At 43.7% G+C, this 22,596-nt stretch overlaps 2 protein-coding genes across 2 annotated transcripts in view; one reads left to right on the top strand and one right to left on the bottom strand.

Moving 5' to 3' along the window:
- SUGT1 (SGT1 homolog, MIS12 kinetochore complex assembly cochaperone) overlaps positions 1–2,691 on the top strand; it is a 26,730-nt gene extending 24,039 nt beyond the window's left edge. Inside the window, exons 12-13 of the mRNA XM_015634131.3 lie at positions 894–1,075; positions 1,684–2,691. Of these exons, the coding sequence (XP_015489617.1) occupies positions 894–1,075; positions 1,684–1,785 (284 nt within the window). The 3' untranslated portion in view covers positions 1,786–2,691. The remainder of the gene's footprint in view (positions 1–893; positions 1,076–1,683) is intronic.
- Positions 2,692–6,730: 4,039 nt separating this feature from the next.
- Positions 6,731–21,380, bottom strand: CNMD (chondromodulin). The gene is made up of 7 exons (XM_015634129.2): positions 21,258–21,380; positions 20,843–20,977; positions 18,319–18,459; positions 15,131–15,244; positions 12,356–12,509; positions 11,034–11,236; positions 6,731–8,670 (listed from the first exon to the last, which is right to left on the bottom strand). Exons 1-7 carry the CDS (start codon positions 21,327–21,329, stop codon positions 8,455–8,457), a joined length of 1,035 nt encoding a protein of 344 aa, XP_015489615.1. The 5' UTR covers positions 21,330–21,380; the 3' UTR covers positions 6,731–8,454.
- Positions 21,381–22,596: the final 1,216 nt, after the last annotated feature.

Genomic DNA, 22,596 nt, shown 5'->3' with positions numbered 1-22,596 from the left:
TGGAGTTGGGAACTGGAGGCACAATAGGTGAAGGGTTGAGATAAAAAGTTTACTGGAAACAGCAATTAAATTAGAAAACAAACAGTAACAGCAACAATATTAATAACAAAAGACTACAAAAGAGAGAGTGATTTACATGCAGAATGCTCCCGGGGATGCTCGGTGAGAATGACCTGATGATGGATGGCTTCCCCCTCCCCACAAGTTTTTCTTGACTGGAAGCCCTGCCCTTCTTCTGGGATGCAAGAGTCCCTTACTGCCGTCCCAGCAATGATCTTGCCACAGTGTAGAATTATCTCCCCGGCCATGCCCACGAAGCTTCAGGCTCCACCCCTCACCACTTCTGCAAAATATCAACTCAGTCTTGGCCAGACCCAGGACAGCAGTTGTTATGCTGTTACCTGTTGCTTAACTAATTATTGTTTCCTTAAGTATTGGATTTCTCTTGGAAACTAATACATTGGAGGTTTTCAATACAGATAAATATTCTGTCTTTGACAGAATCTGAATTTCTGGATTTGTTGATTTCAGATTTTTTTTTTTTTTTAATTTAGCTCAACTTATTCTGTGGCTCTATGCTGCTGTTTCAGTTTTTTCTTCTGTCAGCCAATATCTCTTGCCTCATTTTGATTTAAATTCTGTGTTGCGGTTCACCAGCTTTTTTTGTGTGTGTTGGATAACAAAATTATATAACTCTGTTTACCTAAAAGTAAACTTTTGCATTTCTTAGTTGCCTTTATTTTTGTAACTGCAATGCTTATATCAGTTCAGAAGAGTCCATTTGCATTTTCATGTTCCATTATCATCTGTGATTCATCAGGTGCATGTCTGTATTCTCTGCCGCTCTCACAGTCATGAGAAAATGCTTAGTTAACTAACACTTCTGTTTTCAGATACCCAGCACTTATACCCATCATCGTCTCACTATACAAGGAATTGGGACAAACTGGTGGTTGAAATCAAAGAAGAGGAGAAAAATGAGAAGTTAGAAGGAGATGCTGCTTTAAATAAACTCTTCCAGCAAATCTATTCAGATGGTACAGATGAAGTAAAACGTGCCATGAACAAATCGTTCGTAAGTCTTCATTCTGTTCTCTGAAGAAATGTGTGACTTTTGCACACTGATATGATTTACTAAACTTTGCATATGTTGGGAAAAGGGTCCATTACCAAAATTCTGGGCCTATAAATGAATAAATTTTGGCCATGGTTCTTTTGGTGATACTGGTACAGCTACTCTCACTGAAAGCTATAGGGCTGTACACTAATGAATGTGACTTTCTAAGTCCAAGGTTGTGCTTTGTCACTGGTCTCTTCATTTCAATCAGTGTTATCAAAGCAAGTAGAGGTTTGGCTCATGTAGAACTTGAAGACTTGCCAGAGGGTGTGAAAGGATCAAATTCCTCTTGATTGTGTGAATCTAGTTTAATTTATAGTCATCACAAGCAAGAATGTGACTGACCCTTTAAAAGCTTCTTGTTAATGAAGCAGCAGCTCACTGTGTCCAGTAATGATAAAAGTACTGTTGGGCTGGAGATTATGGAATTATGGCTCTGTCAAGTTTTATTTCATAGGTATACAATTTCTGTGTAATCACTACTCTTTGAAGTTTGCTGTAGGAAATGTGGCTTTTATATTACTAGAATTCTCAGCAAACTAAACAAGCTCTCTCTCATATTGCAGATGGAGTCTGGTGGCACAGTTCTGAGCACCAACTGGTCTGATGTTGGTAAAAGGAAGGTAGAAGTAAATCCTCCTGATGACATGGAATGGAAAAAGTTTTAATCCTGTTTCTGATCTTTACCATCTATGTGTTGCCATAGTCATGTACTGACCACTATGTATGGACATAGCATTCTTGGATTCAAAGCACTGAATGTTCCCTTGAAAACAGGAATTGTCTGTACATTTTGCGTGCTTTAGAAATTCCTTCATCTGCAGATGTTAAAGATATACTCAAGAGTGGATCCCTATTTTTATCATCTCTGTCTTAATTTCTGGAAATTGAGTCCATCAGTCCAAATTTTCTACCACCTTTATCAGCTCTGCTCTTTGGGATAGGGTGATCTCTAATGGCTGGTCAGGATTATTGCCTTACACCTGGTATTTCTGTTCAATAACTTATTAGATCTTGGCAATTTTGGGTAAAAATACTTTGCACAACAGTGTTAAAATTGGTTGCTTCTTAACTCTGCTAAATAAAACTGTAAATACAACTTTTTCTATAAGGAAGTTGCTTTATTTCATTTTTAGTATTGTTTTTTGATAGGGGAATCACTTAAAGTGTATAGGTAAGGATGTGAATGTACTGCCTCAAATGAAAAGCTGGCATGTATAGGAGCAAAATGTGCAGTCAGTGAAGAGGATGAGATTACTATGCTTGATGCAGACACAACACTCCACTTTGGAGTCCTTCCACCTGTGTGATAAGTTGAACTGTAGTCACAGTCACGGAAGACAGCAAATTTGTTGTGACTGGAAATTTTTATAGAAAAGTAGGTCCTCGGTCTACCTTCTAAATTCAAAATAAATTTACCTGGAATCAAAGCCAGAAAGCAGTTGCTTTAAGTTATATGATTTTTGAATACTAGAAACTGTAAAGAACAACTTGTATGTCCTTAATTGTTTCCATCACTGCAGCTTTATTGTCATGAACAAATTGTAAATAACAATAGAGAAAAAGAAAAATAATTGAGAATCTGTTTACTGTCTGTGCTTGTACTTCCTGAATACAAGTTTGCCGGGAGCTAGAGATGCTCAAAAGCCATCTGGATATGCTCCTGGGCACCTGGCTTGAGATCCCCCTTCTTGAGTGGGAGTCCACTTCCAGGGCTACCTTCCAACCTCAGCCCTTCTGTGACTCCATGAGAGACAGAAGTTGTGCGAAACTTGTCCGTGTGCCACTGTCTCTTGGGAATTCAGAGGTAGCCAAATGTTCTGTCATCATAGAAACACCACGAATTGCAAATATTGACAGCACCATGAAAACACTTCATTCCTTGTGAACTATTGGATGCTGTTTCAAGTTTGCTACTTTTCCTTGCTTTCCTAATAATGTGGGTTTTTCCCAATCGTTTGTTATTCTGCCTGTTGTCTTTGTATTGGATGTGTTATTTTCCTACAGTGTCAATTGGATGAGCTTGGTAAAATTGAAAGGCTGTTAGAACAGGTGTTTTTAATAGGATGAGTGAAGTCTGCAGCTGTTAGGTATTAAATGATGATTGAAAATTAAAGAGGAGGAAAGAAGGATATATTGTGTTCCTCCTGAGGAATAGGAACCTAGATTTTACAGTGATGCTGGGAAAGTGCAGTGGTTTTTTTCCCCACTATTGTTACTCAGCCTGTGCAGTAGAGAGGTACCAAGACTTTAAAAATCCCACAAACATTAAAAAAAGAGGGGTTTTTTGGATGTAGATTATGACTACAATTCTTGACATAATTGCAGTTTCTTGATGCACTGAGATCATGGTTATCCTGCAATGCAGGCCGGGCAGTGTTTTCTTTCGCATTGCTTCTGGATTCGGAATTGATACATGTTTTCCAAAGTTCATATTTGATAACCTTCACAACTGAATGTTACCCTGCTCTTTGAATGCAATGAACCCGGGGTAGACTGGATTTAAGGAAGGGTTTTGTGTGCCTTACCTCTTGATATTTACTGAACAGTGTCTGCTTCTTGGAAGAGTTTCTCAAAGCATATACTTTGGACATGTTTCAGTGAGGATTTTTTAGCTTTGGTGTGAGGCTTTTCTTGACCTTCAGAGAATTCTGAGTAGCTGGTTGCTTGATATGTAGAGCATTTGCCCATCCATATGGGATGCTAACATTGGAGTTGATTTGATTTGGAATAGGTACTTGAACTCCATTCTCCCAGATAAGTGCTTTGCTGCTTTTTATTTATGCGCAAAAGCATTTCTTAGTTTTTAATGTAGAAGGAAGACAAATGTCTGAGTGCTTCACTTTGTCACAAAATTGGGTTCTTGTCTCTTGGCCAGCCTTGCTTTATAAATGTCATTCAGAGTACTTAACAGAACTTAGCAAAGGCTTGCTGTGGGGAAAAGCCTAGGTAAAAATCTCTTAAATAGAAATTAAAAAGTAATTTGAAGATGCTTTCTTCCAGTCAGATTGCTCTTACTTACAGAAGAGAACATTGCAGAGGTTCCTCTGTCTTTCACTTACTGAAAGACCATGGGAGTATTATGTCAGATAAACACAATATATATTCTTGTATTAAGTGGGTACTGTTTCACTGCTTTGAGATTCAATTTACTTAGCTTAAGGCAAAAAGTAAAATAAAAAGCATTGCTACTTACGTACTCTTGAGGCATATGTAATGCAAATATAATGCTTTAGCTTCAGGCTAAAACTTGTAGCAATCAAGTGGTAGAGCTCCCTGTCCATCTCAATCCTGTAAACCAAGTTTGCGGGTCTAGACATAATTCCAGCATGTTTCTGAGCACAGGCAGATAATCTGTATGTGTTCCTCCTTCAAGTTTAGGTTAATCAATAATGGTAGGTCCTGTTGCCTTACGGGCAGAGGGAATGTGTGTGTGGGTTCTTTTGTTTGGAGGGGATTGGATTAAATTAGCAGGCAAAATTTCCTTAGAAAGCTGAAGGGAAGGTGCTTCATGAACTTTGTGAACAGTGTATTTTGTTCATGTTAAAACGCCCACACACAAAATGGTACCAGAAGCTGCTGATCAAGAGAATGCTAGCAGTAGCTTGGGCATTGAATAGAGGCTCTGAAAAAAGCCAGTGACAAAGGAAATGTCCTTTGGGACTGGAGAGGGTGAGTGGAATATGTAGCAGTACTGATAATGAGTTGGCTGAAGGAAGAGAACTGCCTACAAGGACAAGAGTGGATGATGTTTCAATTGTGTTCAAACTGCTTGAGGGTTTTTTTTCCCAAGCCTTTTGGTCATCTGTAGACTGAGGCAGTTTCAGCTCAGTGCTCTGATTTGTACTGATGCAAATACTGGAAAAGGACAGCAAGATGTTAACAGTTCCCATTTAATACCATGGGTGGGATTGCTCTCTGCTCCTGCTCTCAGGGAAGATGCCTGCTGCAGGTTAAGGCTGCCTCTCTCATTTTTGGTATATGTCCTTGTGAAAGACCAGTTTGTAGATCTGTGTTTGTAAAAGGCCAGCTGAGCCTCTTGGAAGCAGATGATGGTGCTCTTGGTTCAGTCTCTCTTTTGCCCTTTCTGAGCAGAGATTCTGTCCACCCAAACATGTCAATCAGCAATCAGTTCATCACTAACTGTAGTTTTATGCTTCACATGCAGTGCATGGAAAAAGTGATTAGTCTGTTCTTCACTGAAACTTCCTTGGATTTTTTTTCTGCTGCAGTATGGGTGAAATGTTACATGGAAGGTAGATGCCAGATCGCCCCCCTTCCATGCCTCCCAGCTTCTTTTTTGCTTTCTCAGTATAGGTATGAGTGGAGGATGATTCCTGTATGAAAAAGGACAGTGGATTTATTTGTTTTTAAGTGGGGAGAAAGGGAACTCTAGATTTAGAAAAGATTCCTCCTGCCTTCATATCACTGGCTTTCAATCTATTTCACCACATGGGATTGCTCCCTGTTTTCCATCTCTTTTTCATCAGCCTGAATTTATCCCCTTTTTCTGCTGTAATCTGCTCTGCCATTCTAATCCTCCTAGTAAAATAGGTAATTAAGTGTTAAGGATCGTAGAACTGCAGTGCTGTGACAAACATCCACCCACCTGTGGTGGGAGACACTGTTGATGACAAACTCATTCCTCTTCTCCATCCCTAAGCTTTGGCCAGAGGAAGGCTTTCAGCTGTTCTCTGCTGAAAAATCTGGCCCAGGGTCAGATTCAAGGAACACCCTGCTCCATACTTCCCAAATGCTGATGTGTTGTAACCTCTTTAGCATGCCACGGTATTACGTGAGTGATGGCAGCGAGAAACTTCGACACTGGTAATAAATACTGTGCAGTAGTGAAAGGATCACTGTGGGTTGTTAGAGCTGGAGTCTGAGCCACAGCTGCAGGGAATATCACAACATCTTTTCACACCGTTGGCTTTTTGGTTTTACTGCCATCCCTGTGTTGCCTCAGAACTTTCCCTTCAAAATCAGATGTTATGCTGAAGTAGGATTTTTTCCCAACCTTGCTGCAGCATGAGATCTTTACTTTTCTCTCTTTGAGTCAGAGATGAAGGTAAACAGGAATTTGCTTGCTTGAAGCTTGAGTTGGAGAAGGCATTTTGTTACCTGTCTTTTGGAAATAGATAAACGTTATGGTCACTGGGGCTTTTGTGTCACGGTGTGTACAGATGTGTTCTTGAGACGTACATGCCTGTGTGACAGCTCTATATCCATGAGAAGGATGCTTTTTTTACTTCTTACATGCTTTGTGACTGCCTTTAGGAAGGAAATGATTACAAGCTTTTGTTCAGGAACAATTAATTTTTTTAAGCATGTGTAGACATGGAAATCATCTACAACAAAGTTGTTCTTTTTGTCTTCAGAAGGTGTCTGTTTGTTTTATTGGGGGACACAGAGAGAAACAGATGACAGGTTGGCTCAAGATGGAAGGGAGAGCAACAGTCTAGTTCAGACATATAGTCAGTCACATTTCTCTCTCTTTGCCTCCAGTGTTTCACTTGCTGATGCCCTTCTTTTCCTCTTCAGACAGTTCTTGAACAAGTATGTGAAAGAATTGTTACACCTTCTACATTGAAAAAAGCACAGAAAGCAACTGGGGTTTTTTAATGTGTTTGTTTAATCTGCAGTAAAAAAAAAAAAAGGAAAACTGACTTTTCTAAGCATATGATAGACGTACTTCTAAAACAACATAATGATCAAGGTCACTTTCAGTTTAAAAAGCAGAAACTCAAATGTAACAGGCCTTGAAATCCCACTTTAAGAAGTTTATAATTTAAATATTTCAAAGCAAGTCTGTCCTTCAGATTAAGAGAAGGTGAAGTTTATACTAAAAAGCTACAATAGAACAAAATACTGAATTCTATTCTCATCTTATTCTCATTTAATACTTTGCTTTTTAGACATGCAGTTTAGCATTCCACATGAAGTTGTCTTTATTTTCTTTAAGCCATGATTATGTCAAATTAATTCCTCTTTTCTGCGTGTCACACAGTGTTAATAACATTACTGGGCTTGCAACATCTCAAGAGCTGTTTAGTCACAAAAATGAGTGCTCCAGAAAGCAAACTTTAAGAAAAATTGAACCATTTTGCTAATAAAGATGATGTAGATGGCTCCATAAACTCAGTGGTAGGGTTCAAGATGCATAGTATGGATAAAGGCAGTGTAATACTGCTATTTTTGTTTTTCAAGGCTAGAAATATTAAGTTGTTCCACCTCTGAGTGTTTCAGCTTAATACCTTCCTTAGAGATTTAATGTGTAATGGAATCAATCCAAATAATTGCAGAATTTGCCTCAGCAAAAAGGGTGAGGTGAGAAAGGAGAGGGAAAAAAAAAAAAAAGCTTTCTTTTTTTTCCCCTCCCTTTGGTAAACAGTTTCTCTTGTGGAGAAGGGATGTGAGCTTCAGCAAAGCTAAAGGAACTGGTGTGAATGGCTGTTACCCATGAGAAATAAAGCAGGGTTGTAATCTTGTGTCAAAAGTGTCTAGTTCAAGGATTTATAAATAACAGTGGCTGTTGTAGATTCTGAAGGGTCTTGAGACTCCTTGGTCTGCAACTGCATGTAAATACTTTTGCTGTAGTAGCTGGATAGCAGATACTTGTTAGACATTACAGTGGTATCATGGATACAGGATTCTTGATGCTGGGGCTTCTTTGATGTTGGGATGTGCAAAGGGTTTTGATTCTGCGGCCACGCACATTCCCTTCTACAGCCCCTTTTCCTGCTGTTTGTTTCCGATTTAGCACAATGTGTGCTTTCCTGTGTCCCCTGGAGCAGCTTTGTGGGAAAGGTATGCTGTAATTGGTTTATAACCATTCATAATGACCTGGCAACTCTGAATAGCAACGGGGAGCAACTTAACTTGTGTTTTATTTAAGTAAGCTACGTGGATTAAAGGCACTTCCAAGTGTACAAGTTGAGCTAGTTGCTTAATTGGATGTAAATTTTCACATATAGCTTGGAAAGAGAGGAGTTTGTTTTGAAAGGCTGAATTTAGATGTATGGGCAAGCTTCTGGACTGCTAAACCAATTCTGAGCAAAGTTTAATATTGTCTTTTTTTGGGATGTCTCAGTTTTTTAATTCAGCAAGTGCTAGTATACCCTTGCCTCTGCTAAAGCTAATGGAATATTAGATTGAGATTTTTATTTGCAGTTGGAATATCTGACCTTGCTTTTGGTGCAGAAAAACAATTTCTCTGATTTTTTAAGGCAGGATTGGTACCGCTGCTTTGGTTTTAGTCTTTTACCAGTTCATTGTATTCCTGCTTATTTTGTCAAGGTTTCGGTTTTGGTATGCCTTTTTGTGGTCAAGGGATTTTCTCACACCACGCCCATGATACGCGCAACCCACCAGCTGCAGGGCATGATGATGCGGCAGGCGGTGCGGCAGCCCTGGTAGTTGTAAGGCCACGGGTGGTAGCCCATGAGGGGCTCGCAGATCCGCTGGCACTGGGTGTAACTTCGCCGGCACTCAATGCAGCACACGCCCAGGTGATCCAGCATGGGGTCAAAAGCCATCCCTTCACCTTCCAGCTGCTGGAATGTAAAATACTAAATGTCATCCCGGTGTTCTCATTCTTACCGAATAGCAGAATACATCCGTGCTCCTGTTAACCCCACAAAGGGTAAAACCTGTAGTCTTGGGGCTGTGGAAGTTGGCAAAACTCCCACTTAGTGACCCATGCATCTTGCTTGATTATTTTTAATTTTGTCTTGTTCTGTTTGGCAGAAGCATAGAATTGGTGCCATCACCATTATAAAATGGAAAGAAAAACAGGCAGCTCTAATTTCATTATTTTTTTTCTACAGTCCTTGCAAAAGCTCCAGAAACAGTAAGCTCCTCCCAAACTTTAAATATTAGTGATGGAAAAGGTTTCAAGATAGATACCTGAATCTTTCATGTAAATGAGGATTCCTGAAATGTATGGTGTGATTTTTTATTATGAGTTTCAGTTTCTGTATTTTAATGTTTTTTACAGCATTTTTAGGAAATTTTTCCTCTGGTCCCCTGCAGTTTTCTGAGGATTTGGCTCTTGTCTCTCCGTCTGGTTCCTTCCTTCCCACCCCACCGCACTAAGGTGTGGACAGTGAGAATTCTGCCTGTTCTGTAGCTGACAGTAAGGAGTTAAATGGAGCAAAGCATGCACAAAATACCTAAATGCCTTTACCCTTCAAAATTCCTTTCCTCATTTCTGTGAAAAAAAGGTAACCGGATACTCTGCTTTTGGAAACTTGGGTTGTTCTTTGCCCATTGGTGTTATTTCAAGAAAAGCAGCAGTAATGCACAAATGCTGAAGTACCCGTTAGCTTTTCACCTGAACATTTTTCATTCCTTTTTTGAGAAGTAGCAGCACAACAAAAAAAGTGACACAGAAGGGTGCCACCCTTTGTCTGGGCTTGTACAGGACACTAGTGACAGCTGGGTGGTTTTAGGGATCCCAGCAACTCTTACCAGTCCTGAGAGCAGGGAAGATGTTTTCTTTGTTGGGATTCATCATCCTTGAATTCAGATACCTGCACCATGAACATCACCTCAGCTTATCGTCCAGGCTCCACTTACAGTGAGTAAAGAGGAATAGCTCTAGGGAGGATTCATTACAACCTTCAGGAAAGGCCTAGAGCATAATTAATGGTCCTTGTCAGTCCAATGGCTCAGTCTCTAAGAAAGCCTGGCAATAGGCATTGGTGCAGTAGCTGCTGGCGGAGGCGAATCCCACCCTGCAGGCTGAGGGAAGTCTGATGGCTGCATCTGTCTGGCCGTTCTCCATTTGGCCCAGCTGCCCTCTGGCTGGAAGAGCAGACCTGTGGCAGTTGTTCTGCCTCCAGAGGCAGAGCAGCTCAGACACCATGGAGATGGTCACGTTAGTAGCTGTGAGGAGAAGCTACATTCCAGTGCCACTGCTGTTTTACTGACCTCGTGAGAGAGTCGATTTAGATCCACTTTATTTGGAGTGATTAATTTAAGTTTAATTAAGGGATGTCAACTTGGCAGAATGCTGTCACAGTATAATGATCTCCTGCTGTTGCATAAATGTCAAGTCAAAGCTGGGACTTACTTCCAAAGCAGGAGGCATTTATCTTGTGACAGTGTTGTATTAAAATGACTTACTCCTGCTGCACCAAATGGTGGGTGTAAATTGTCTGGCGCTGGTGCAGCAGACTGGAAGGTGCCTCCTGCACAGCCAGTGTTCCTGCAGCATGGCAGAGGTGTTGGGAAACAGCGGGGTGGCTCCTCTGCTCTTTCGGGGGGCTGCTGCTTCTTGAAGGGTGAGAACAAGTTTTATGACAGTCATCCTCCACCCACTGCTGCTGTCTCAAAACAGATTCTTCTCTGTCAGGTTCTTGCTAGTCTTAGGGTTGCTTACCTTCACAGAGAAGAGCCTGAGAAAGAAAATGATTTGGCTGGGCCTTTATCTCTTTGCAGCCAGACACTTCTGCTGTGTTCCCTTGCAGCAGTCGTGTCTGGTGCTAATTTCTGTTTGAGAGCAAAGCATGTTTCTAGCTACTGGACTATCTTCACATAGTAATTGATGGGTCTCAGCTGTCTGATCAAGACCAGCTTTGGTTTGTTTCTAGAAGATGCTACCCTTGTCAGATCTCCAGTGCTGTTTCCATATGGATCTGGAAACTTCAAAAAGCAACTTGGCATCAACTTGCCTTAACCTTGTGACCTCAAGCACTTGTGCTTGAAATCAAATGCAAACTGGAAGAAGAGGACAGAGGGAAGACATTTTTTAGCTTCTTAAGTGTTTTACTAGTCTGTTATTTCCTAGAAAAGCTGAACAAGCAAAGACTATGCAGATTAAGGAAAAAAAATAAAAGACAAGCCCCACATTACAAGTGTTACCTGTCCAATACAGTCCCGGGCTCTGAAAGAAGATTACAATGCAAATACTTACGTTGTATGGGTTGTTTGGATTAAATGTTTGATCAGTTTCTTGTGCCATTGGCCTGGTTTCATTAGCCTGGTGGCCAAGCTCTTGAGTCAGCTGCACAGTGTGTGACCTGGGGTTTACTTCTTCAGAAGCAGCTTCCAAGTCTTCCTCATCAAAGTTTGCTTCTGATTGGCGCTTGTTTCTCTTCATTTCTCTCCTTTGGTTATCTGAAGAAATAATCACCGGAGGACAATGTTGAGTGTGTCCTTGTACTTACCTAACATTTCAGTGATTTCTGTAACTGTTAAACAAATGAGAGGATGGAGGGCAGAGAGAAAGCCAAAACTGCTTTGGCAAACTTGATGTGCATTGCCATGGGAGTTTCATACATTGTGTCTGCAGCCAATGCCAGTCCAAAGCAGTGTGATTGCTTTTCCCCCCTCCCTCCTCTCCTTGAAGCAAAATGCATGTGAGGAGATTTGTTGGGTTTTTTTTGACACTGATACTAACCCAGCAACAGTTTCCAGCACTAGCAAGACCAGCTGTACACATCTCTTTTTAAAAATGCTTTTATGGTGGGATGGTTCCCTGCTCTCAAGAACATTTGGTTCTGGATAGCTTTGATACTGCTATTTTGTTGCCCAGTGGGACATGGAAGATCATGAAGGAAAATATTGGTAACTTGGATCCACAGGTGCTCTAAAATGTGGTAATTTTTTTTTTCACACGTTATCCCACCCAAGTGCTCTAATATTAACTGGACCAAGGAGGAATAAATATTTTTGAGTCTTCTCTCCTCCTTGGAAGTTACCTGGTGGAGTTGCCAGCTTCCTGGTGACTCCTGAACACCTTTGCTAAGCTTGCCTATGGGCTCCAAGTTCAGAGCTGCGATTGCCCCAGCGCCCATAAACCAGCTGGCTGGCTTAAAGCATCTTCCTTCCACTTTGCTGAGTTCTTCTGGGGAAGCAGGGTAGAAAACAGGACAGGCTATGGTCCCTGGTTCGTGGCCAGGGTTCTTAGACCTGGTGTCAGCTGCCTACACACTGGGGGGCTAGTTTAAGCTGTTGTCTTGTCCCTCCCTAAAAGGAGGCTGACCTCTCTGGAAATGTTTCATCTCCTAGCAAGTCACCCACTCAGTCTATGCAAATTGAGTAAATAGAAGGATGGAATCCATCTAGGGGATAAACTCCAAACCCACAATCTTGGCAAAAGCCCAGGAAGGCGTGGGCACAGGAGGAAAGGAGTCTGGTTTCCCAGATGTGCTAGTTTCAGTAGCAAACCTGATGGAGGGAAGGCGTTAAGATGAAGGGAGGGATAACATACTTTTCAAATAAAAGAAATGTTACCTTTAGGATATGTTGGTCGCAGCCAGAAAATTGGAAGATCCCTGCAAAGCTCTAAAATTTTGGGGCTTAGGAAGCTGTTATGCTTGATAGGCTCATCTGCAGCCACCCAGATAAGGGAGTTTTTGTCAAATCTCACAGGCATGATTTCATCTTCCTGCAAATAGAAGAGCATAAATCCTTTGCTGCTCAGTGAGCAGTCATGTGCCTGCTTGCTGTTAATTCTTGAGCACCAAACTGTATAATTATCCGCTGCAACTAATACTGAGCATCCTTCCATGTCATGAATGTGAATGGATTGTGCTGAGCCAAAGCCTGGGGAAAGGCTGCCACCACTGAAATGAAGGGCAAAGCCACTGTCAGCTTTGCTGGGGCTGTGATTTCACCCATCTCACTCCTGGAAGGTTTCTGCCCCATGCATGAGGACTGGGTGTCAGATCTTTCAGCCCAAAGCACCAGAATTTCAGGTAGTAGAAACCAAAGACCTACCACCTTCAGCAAAGCAACAGTGAAATACCAGCAAAACCCAAGCCCCTCATCTTTTCTTATGCCCTGTTCTCATTTTACATACTCCCAATACATAACTAACTGTATTTACAATGTGTATAGGGGGGGTGAGGAGTGGAATCTTGTTCAAAAGTTTTAGAGAGGATTATAGCTTGAGAACTGCTCCAGCTTCCAGTTTTATGTCAATGTGATCCGTCTGATTAAAGGTCTTGTTTGGTAAAAGCAATTCAATTGACCAAAAGCTTGAAGTGCAAGTTAAAGGAGCCTGCCTTTTTGAAGTGTACCCTGCAGGTTTTTGGTTCGTATCTTCAAAGTAGTGTAGGAAAATGCCAGTGATTGATTCTTTAAAGTTGTTAGTTCAAAGTATTATTTTACATAAAATGTGTAAGTATTTTATAGCAACGGTGAAATATTAAAAGAAAACTAACTTTTGAATCATGAAAACCAGCATGATTTCAAAGTTAAAATTCTAAATTGCTTTCATAAAAGTCATCAAGTCTTGTTATATAACTGACTAGATCAATTTATTCCCTTGAGGAGTTGTTTCTTTGGTGTGTTTATTGATTTATTTTGTAGGTCTCAAGTCATTTAAGTTTGCTATCCAATCTATCTACTGCTCTTTATTTATATTCTCCCACTTAAGCTTTTATCAACATCATAAATATCTAACTCTAATTTTCAGAAATAAAAATATCCTTTGTTTCTGTTTGAAATGATCCTGACCTGTGAGCAGCCAGAACTTGGGTATCTATAAAACTCATTTTACTCAACAATTTTTGTAGGTAGTGTTGCTATGATAATATTTCCTACATTGTAGGAAAATAATGGCACATGAATACTTTCTCCTAAATACTTACATATTATCTCCTAAATACTTCCACATGACTTGGCCTATAGAAAAATAAATGCTACTTTGCCATTCCTGTAGTACATCTGGCCTGGAAAATCAAGTGACAGGGAAAAGTTAACATCTTAGTGGTAACACTAAGGCAGCTGCTTGGTGCGTGCGATTCATTGCAACAGTCACAGGTGATGCATCTTTGGAAAAGATGAACAAAAAACAGGACAAGGAAATAGTTTTACTGTCACCAAGTAGAATTATAAATAACTTTTTGATTATTTAGGATAATGTCTTCAGGTCTGTGACTTTGTTTTTACAAAAAGATGGAAAATTCAAACTTTGAATTCAAGCAATAGTGCCAATTAAGTCAAGGCCAGCAGCCTACAAAATAAGTCAAGGCAGGAAAGATGGAGCTCTCTCTCTGGAATTTGTGCAAGTTCTCTTTCCCATCATGTGGAAAATCCTACCAGCTTCAGGAGGCTTTGTAATATTTGTCAGCCCTTCTGATTCTATTAGGAGAGATCTTCTTCCCTTTCATTTTAAAGCAGATGTTCAGTAGTCACAGCACCACTGTAGGGAGGTGAAGCCTTAACAGCGCCTCTCTCCCAGCTAATTGTATCTGCTTTTATTCTCCCAGAAGCAGAGCAAACCCAGGGAAAGGGGCTGTGGATCTCCTGTGTTGTCCTGGCAGTGTCTGAACCCCCAGCAGAATCCAGGCACAGCTGGACTCAAGTCACTGGAGCCCCTCCTGTGTGATCAATGAGTTTGGAGGTGTGAGCTCTGGGAAACTCAGGCTTTGAGCACATAAAGCAATTGGCTTTTTGGGCAAATGTGAGGAGGTTTGGTGGTATCTGCAGCTTCTATGCTGGTTGTGATGCAAATATGAAATTTAGTTAACGTGTAAAATTAAGTTTTATGCTAAGAAGGAAAAGTTGTATTTTTAAAAATAAATTATTTCTTCTGAGTTATTTTAATTTTGGCCATGTTTTCCACAATTCCCTTTTACTGACTAGTGATGGAGTTTGTGCTTCTGCTCAAGACCATTGATAGAAATCTCCTGGGATCGACCAGAGTCCTTCTTTGCATTGACTAGAGCAGCTGCTTCTTCTACGGCTTCCCTTTCAGCCTTGGTCTCAGGCAGGTGCTCTTGTCATGGAGGTCTCCTGTGGCTTCCTCACCCACTCACTAATCTGCAGCTTTTCACAAGGTCCCTGGACACAGTGACAATGTCTGACCAGTCTTGTTTTACTTACCTTTCAGAGACTCCTTGCAACCAGTCAATGAATCCACAGCTATCCTACCCTATGTTCAACAACCCTACCAGGAGCCAGAGTGGCTTTCAAATGCCATTTTTATTTGTTTTAAGTACCTTCTTTAGGCTCTGTCTATACAAAGATTAATTAAAAAAAACAACAAACTATCCCCCTTACCAGCTCAGATGAGAGGCTCACTTTAGCCATAGCATCAACTTCAGGGATGTGAGCTTTTGGCTGAGCTTTGATGTAACACTTCTCTCCTTCAGCAAAACGGATCCCAGTTATGCCCTGTAAAAGCAGAAGGCAGGGGGTTGTGCACAGCCCTCCAGCTCCTCACCACCTCCAAGACAGTGCCTCAGCTCTGCTAAAATTGCCACTGAATTTTCAGTCTGAAGGTTAATCTTATTTAAAACCAGAAGCAATAAAACACTCTTTGTTCATCACTTCAGCTTAACAATTTTGGTCGAATTGGTCTAGAAGTTTTTCCTTGATTTCTGAGGGGGGGGTAGGGTGTTTTATGTAAGTGCTTCCATGCAGGCTGTAGGCTACTTGGAGTAGCTCTGTTAAGGAATTAGTTGACATGATTTGAACTGTAATTTAGCACCTAACATAGGCAGTCTTGAAATTGTGTTAGTTGGTGGCGTGGCACCCTTGTGACACAGTTTTACAAGAATGTGGGGGCAGCTTGGTTCAGTTTGTACAAATAAGTGACTGACAGCAAAGGGAAGTTTGTGATGAGCAATTTGGTGCAGAAATCTGTGTGTGGGACTTTGTCTGGCCTACTAGGGTGAAATGCAATTGCATAAGCCATAGATGTATAGTTTTAAGCAAGAGAAGGGGCAAGTCTCCTGTAAGTCCTGGGACGTACTTCCCAGCCCTGTGCCAGGACCTCGGGCATCAACATTTTGCTACGTCTGTAGTTTCTACCTTTCTACTGTAGGTTTTTGGGTATCCATGAAAGAGCTCTCTTCTATACTATAGATTTAGATACCTGGTTATAAATGGCAAAACTTCTGTGTTTTTCATGTGGTCGCACAAGCTCCAGTCAACCACCAAAATATAATTACCTAGTGCCCTTTTAAATTGTGCTGGTTTTCTGCCTGGCCTCTAGCTGCCAGGAGAAACGGGTGTGGGTGTCAGCATGACCCCTCTCATCTGCCTTGAAGGGGAATCATGGATGCCTTTGTGTGCAGTTTTGGATGCCACAGTGTAAGAAAGATATTAAAATGTTAGGGAGTCTCCAAAGCGGGCAACAAGGATGGTGAAGGGCCTTGAGGGGAAGCCGTGTGAGGAGCAGCTGAAGTCACTTGGTCAGTTTAACCTGGAGGAGACTGAGGGGAGACCTCATTGCAGTTACAGCTTCCTCATGAGGGGAACAGGAGCGGCAGGGACTGATCTGTGCTCTGTGGTGACAGTGACAGGACCCGAAGGCATGGCCTGAAGCTGTATCAGGAGAGATTTGGGTTGGATATCAGGAAAATGTTCTTCACCCAGAGGGTGGTTGGGCACTGGAACAGGCTCCCCAGGGAAGTGGTCACAGCACCAGCCTGACAGAGACTGATAAGTGTTTGGTCAATGCTCTCAGGCACAGGGTGTGACACTTGGGGATGGTGCTGTGCCAGGAGCTGGACTCGATGATCCTTGTGGGTCCCTTCCAACTCAGCACATTGTGATCTAGTGCAACATGAGATGGATGGTACTGGGGCACTTGAGACATGTCCTGTGTGTCTGCAGGTCCTGTGTAGCCAGACACACCCCCTTCAAAACAAAATGACTACAAAAAGCAGTGAGAGGGGGGATGGCTGTGCAAGGATGGGTGCATTAGGACATAAGGCTTTGTGGTGTATCAAATGTGCAAGGAATACCCTAATATTGCCAAATTCAAGCCTTCTCTGATCATGCAGTCATTCCAGCAGTGCAAGTCAATCCAATACTGCTAATGTAAATAACCAGTCTGTTGGAAGCACATCTCTTCAGTTGCTTCCTCCTTTGTGTGCATTCTTAGCTGAAAACCCATGTGGCATCATTCCTTTGCTGAGGTTACCCCTGGCCATCTGTAATTACAAGCAGGCACCATCCCTGGGAGGTCCCTTTAGCTGGTTGGTGTTAGGAACTGATTTGTCACCTGGTTGTGACCAGCAGTATCTCACCAGCAACACACGTGGAGGCAAAATGAGTTCAGCATCTTTCCAGTGGACTGCTGCTTTTGTGCAGATGTGAAATGGCAAATGCAAGTGAGAAGAACTCGCTGTGGATGCTCTTACTCAGCTGCTAATAATGTTGCTATGGCAATGCTAATGAGAATTGCATAAAGGCAGAACCACAGCTGTTGGGGAAAGTTGGGGTTCAGCATCTTCTGGCACAGATTCGTTCTTGTTGAAAAGTCAAGAGGCTGGATTTCCTTGCCTTTCTACATCCAGCAAGGGAAAGGTGGCTGCTCCAGAAGCAGAGATGCTTCCTAGCAGCAGCATCTTTATTTTAGGTGCTGCTTTGACTTACAGAGGTCTTAACTCTGAAGTTGAGTGTTTTGCACCTGAGAACATTTAACTGCAGTGTCTGTGCCCTGTAAATGAGTTTCTGCAGCATCATATAGATGTGCCTTAGTAGCTCAGGGCAGCTCAGAGACCCACTCTATCTGAGCTGCTGAGCTCTGCTGCGGTTTGGCATCTTTAGTCCATGCTCTGTGCTGAGCAGCCACAAGTTTCTGGGATGTCCAAGAGTGTTTGCTGTCAGCCCAAGTGGCCCAGCACCTGGCATTTGGTACACGGATGCATAAACTGTGCTGAATGCCTCCATCCTCTGCCATGGGGATGAACCCAGGCCAAGCTGTGGAGAGCAGCTCCCATCCTTGACCTCAGGGCAAATGAAGCTCTGCAAGTCCAGCATTGTAGAGTGCTCTCTCCTTGGTGTCTCCTTGGCTTACTGTGTTGACCTTATGCTCCTCAAACAGGGATGTTTGGGGGAGGTGTTTTTGCCAGTTCAAACCACATGAAATCGTGAGAGGGTTGTGTCACAGCCTGACAGAATGTTTTTCTAGTAAGACCCCAAGGTCACATGTCACGCTTCTGCTCGGTGGTTTGAAAATGCAAAGTATTTACATGGAGCCAAACCTGATGCAGCCACACCACTTCCTGGAGTGGTACCTGGCATGGCTGATCTCCAAAAAGCACTAAGATTTTTGTTTTGGAGGAAACTGCCTGCCTCCCTGTGAAAGCAAGCCAGGAGAGCAAAAATGTTTGTGTGGATGGTTGGAGGCTGGAAACTGAAATCGACTTGGGCAGAGAAGTCAGGGCAGAGCAAGGTGTCCTTAAGAGTCCAGCACTGGAGTGTGTTACATGAAGGACAAGAGTGGCACTACTTACGATCTGAAAATCATGGACTTCAACAGCCTCTTCACTCCCACTTCCTGTTTTGAATGTCTCTAAGTTGTTTCCAGCATCTATTTCCATTGATCCATCTTGTACTTTTCCATTAATGCTCATAGTATAGTGAACATTGTACACCTGCAATCAATAAAAGAGCGGTAGCACATGCCAGTAATTACTTATTGCCCTCCTCCTACACCAGGCAATGGGTCAATCTGACTCTCATATCCCTATTTAGCTTCTAGATTTTGCTTCTGTAGGCCTTTGATAACCCTCCAACAACCAACACTGTGCTACATCAGTGTTGGGGCAGGCTGGCAGTGGGGCAGGCTGGCGGTGGGGCAGTCAGCTCTGAGTGGTTGTTGTCTCCATCCTTGGAAGTTTTCAAAGCCTGACTGGGTAAAGTCCTGGGCAACCATCTCTGACCCCACAGCTGTCCCTGTTCTGAGCATCAGGTACGACTAAAGACCCGAGATCCCCCTTCAATGGAGTGCCTATAGTTTTACAATATGGGGTGAGTCCACACCCACGTTCACTCTAACCTAAAAACCTTCTTCTAGGACATTTTAGGAATTATTTGTTATGCTGGCATGATTCCCAAAGGACACCGGATGTGAATGTCCTACGCTGAAGGAGGCCAACCCCTATTTATCTCTTATGATGTTCTGCTGAGGCACAGGAAAACAGGTTCCTCTCAAATACAAACATACTTCCCAGCTTGTAATGGATGTGAACTTTGTTTAAATTGGATGTGAAGTTGTATAGTCTCGTATTTTCCTTGTCAGCGTATTTGCCCTTATCCTATTTTCAATGAGAAGAGCTACAGCGTGGTTTGTATTTGCTGGAAGACCACAATCTGTGGAGGGGTTTTGTGATTCTCTTGTGCAGCTCTGCTAAAAGTGCTGCACAAGCAGTTTATTTTGGGTCTTAAAGCCTTTACAGCATTTTAATGAAAAACTTACACTGACAGCTAGAGACAAATTTCTTCTTCTCTCACCTTCACTCAGGGAAGTCTAAGGTGCTAAAGATTTATGGTTCTTCAGTTATACACAGCCACTCCTATATTTCTGCTTTCTAGGACTCCTGTTGAAGGTGGTCCATAAAACTAGACCAGTGTATCTGGTCTCCCCCTGATAGGGGTTGAGCTAGAGTTGAGACTTTGATACCCCTGTCAGTTAGGGAAGAATTTAAAGATACAAAATAAACCCAAAAATTTTTAAATTGCCTTGTTTTTTTTAATGAATGGTTCTGGATATAATTTTTGCACTTGCTTCCTAAATGTTCGCAAGTCACATACAGCTTTCTGAGTTTGAAGGCAGCTTGGAAAAATAACTCTCAGCTTTCCCAGTGTCTTCACCTACAGCTCAACTTTGAAGCTTAATGAAAGCTGTGAATGTGACATTTTTTGTATGGCTGAATTTAGATGACAGGAGCATTAACAAAGGGAAGCACTGTCCTGTACTCCACAAATGCACCCACCTGCTCAGAGCTGAAAGCACTGTCCCCTGCCTATATGCATCCCTCTCCCTTTTCAAAAGCCTAGAGAAGCACATGGTTCTTGCAGCACATCTTGGAGGTCACCAGTGTGTCATGTCTTTTTGCTGTAAAACCTTGTACTTTTCTTTCTAATGATCTGAATTATCCCTATGTGTAGGGGTGTATCTCACAGGGCCACCTTTGCTCTGGCTGCTGGAATTCACACAAGGCTCTCCTTGATGAGGGCTGGTGTGTGACTGGAGGCAGCACAAAACTTCTTCCAAAGTAAATTCAAAGGTACTAATTTGGAGAAAGTTACATTCATATGTGTGTACCATCATGTTTCAAATATGTTTTAAACACAAATTCTGTGTAAACTGAAAGAAAAGTTAATCTGTAGGCATGTTCTAATGTTCTGAAGTTTGGGTCTCTAACTGATCACCATCTTCTCAGTTTCACTCTTTGCATAAAGTATTTCTCGTGTACCCCAGAAACTGTAAATAATAAAACTATAAAAACTGCTCCACAGCTGCAAACCTAAGCGTGTGCACAGTCATACAAAGCACCAGAACTAACGGTGCCTGTTAATGGGTTAATTATAGCATTACATACTTGAGGGCCCAGGTAGAATCTGGACCGAGAATGCAGATGTTGTGAGAAAAGAATTTACATATTTCAATGCTTTTTTTGTCCTGAGAGCTGGAGTTTGCCCAGGATGTAAATCCCTGGGGACTTGTTGAGGTTTGAGTTCACTGAGGATTTGTGGGCAGAACTCAATGTAGAGTCTGTGCTCTCAAAGATGTGTTTCGTGTAAATGTGCTTCCAGGAAGCTTCATCCACACAGCCACCAAAGACAGTGATTATGGATGCGGGTTTTTGGATGTTTGGGATTTTTGAAAGCATGGAAAAAAACCCTACAGGTCTGCTTAAAGACCTCTTTATAGATCTCGCAAGAAGCGCTCCCAGCCCGTGCCTCTCCCTGCGTGCGAGAGCTCCCCGCCCACCGGGCCCCGGGTGCGGACGTGCTGTGGGCCCGGCCGCTCACCTGCCGCTCCGTGGCTTTCCAGAAGTAGAAGGCGCCGATGGCCCCGGCCAGCAGCAGGAGGGCTCCGGCGATCAGCACCGCGGCCCCGGCCTTCAGCAGCCGGCCCGGCCCGGGGGGCGCGGCCGCCGCGTACGCCTGCGGAGAGCGCGGGTGGGAGCGGGCAGGGAGCCCCGGGTCCCGCCGGACCCGATCCGACCTGACCCGTCCCGTCCCGTTTGGTCCCGACCCGTCCCGTCCCGGTACATCGCGACCTGTCCCGACCCCACCCGTTCCCTACCGTCCCAAACCAACCTGACGCCCTTGGTCCCGTCCCGCCCCGTCCCGACCCGCTCGGTCCCGTTCCATCCCAGCTCACGCCCACACGCCTTGTCCCGATCCCAGCGCGTCCCGCCCGGTGCCTGCCGGCAGCACTCACGGGGGGCAGGCACAGCTCCACATCGTCGGGCCCCACTCGGGCGATGGGCACCTTCTCGGAGCCCTCTGCCATGGCTGCCGCGGCAGCGAGACCTGCCCCGGCTCGGCCGCGGCCCCGCGGGCCTGCACCGCCCCGGCCCGCCCCGCTCCCAGCCCCGGCCCCGGCCCGTGGGGCGGGCAGCACCGCCCAGTCCCGGCCACAATGAGCCCCTTGAGCTGCCCGGCAGCCGGCGGAGCTCCCCGGGAGCGCCCTCCTGTCCCATCGCTGTCCCTTCCAATCGACCCCTGGGTCTCGTCTCCAGCTTCCCAGCAGGAGCTCGGGGGTGTTGGACACGGGGCTCGAGGGTGTAGGGGACACGCATCCCCCGCACGCAGTGGCGGAGAGGAGGGGTGCCCCGTCAGACAGACGGCCGTCATAAAAAAACCCCAGCTTTTAAAATAGAACAACGTGTTAAGTGTTTTTTTACACTTGCCACAGGAATTCACAGGCGCTGGAGCTGACAAGCTGCTGGCCGGTGACTGCTCCGCAAAACACCTCGCTGACTGGCACAAGCCAGCAGCCTCCGGCTGAGCCCCGCGTCCGGGCTGGACACAACCTAGGAAAGGGAGCAGCGAGCCCAGGCCTGCGGCAGGCTAAGTAGAGGCAGTGAGGGGGTAATTTCATCTTTTCATTTAATAAGGATACCTTGCGCCTTTATACCTGAAGTAGATGTATCCCTAGGATTTCTTCTGTTTCCTGTCGCTCACCATGCTCAGCTGGGCTTTTTTTTTGATTATCTGAGGTATAGTAGGTATATAAATTTTGCCTGGAAGGCATGTTCATCGGCATCTGTTGGCTCATTCTAATACTGTACATGCAAAGCTTTTAAGGGCTACAGCTGGCTATGTGTCTTTATCCATCTGTCTGTCCATGTCTGTGTTTCCTTCACGCCCCTTATTCTTGTCCTGCCTGTACATACATGCACATGCGTGTGTCTGTGTGTGCATGCTTTGATGCTGGAAAAGAAACTGTGCTGGATCCCTTTGGGGCTGATGGTGTCAAACACAAAGCACAGCATCCTTGGTAAGGCTGGAAACTGAGACACAAACACCAGCTGCAAAAGGAGTGTGATGGGGGGCGGGTCTGAGTTGTGACCTGTCCTGCCCTGCCCCTCTTGCTCAGTGGTCCAGCTCGAGTTACCCAGACAGGCAGCAGTGATGGGGGGTTCATCTGGGGAGACCCTGCCGCAACGGGGCCTCATTTCACTCCAGAACAGAGCCTACACTGACCAGCTCTGCTGCAGCAATATTTTTTTTCAAAGTATGTGTCTCTATTTATATTTCTCTTCCCCTTTCTTCTC

This window comes from Parus major, chromosome 1 (genome assembly GCF_001522545.3).
Source record: "Parus major isolate Abel chromosome 1, Parus_major1.1, whole genome shotgun sequence".
NCBI classification, from domain to species: domain Eukaryota; kingdom Metazoa; phylum Chordata; class Aves; order Passeriformes; family Paridae; genus Parus; species Parus major.
Note: the sequence above shows the minus strand (reverse complement) of the source record. Positions and strands in the feature narration are given on the sequence as shown.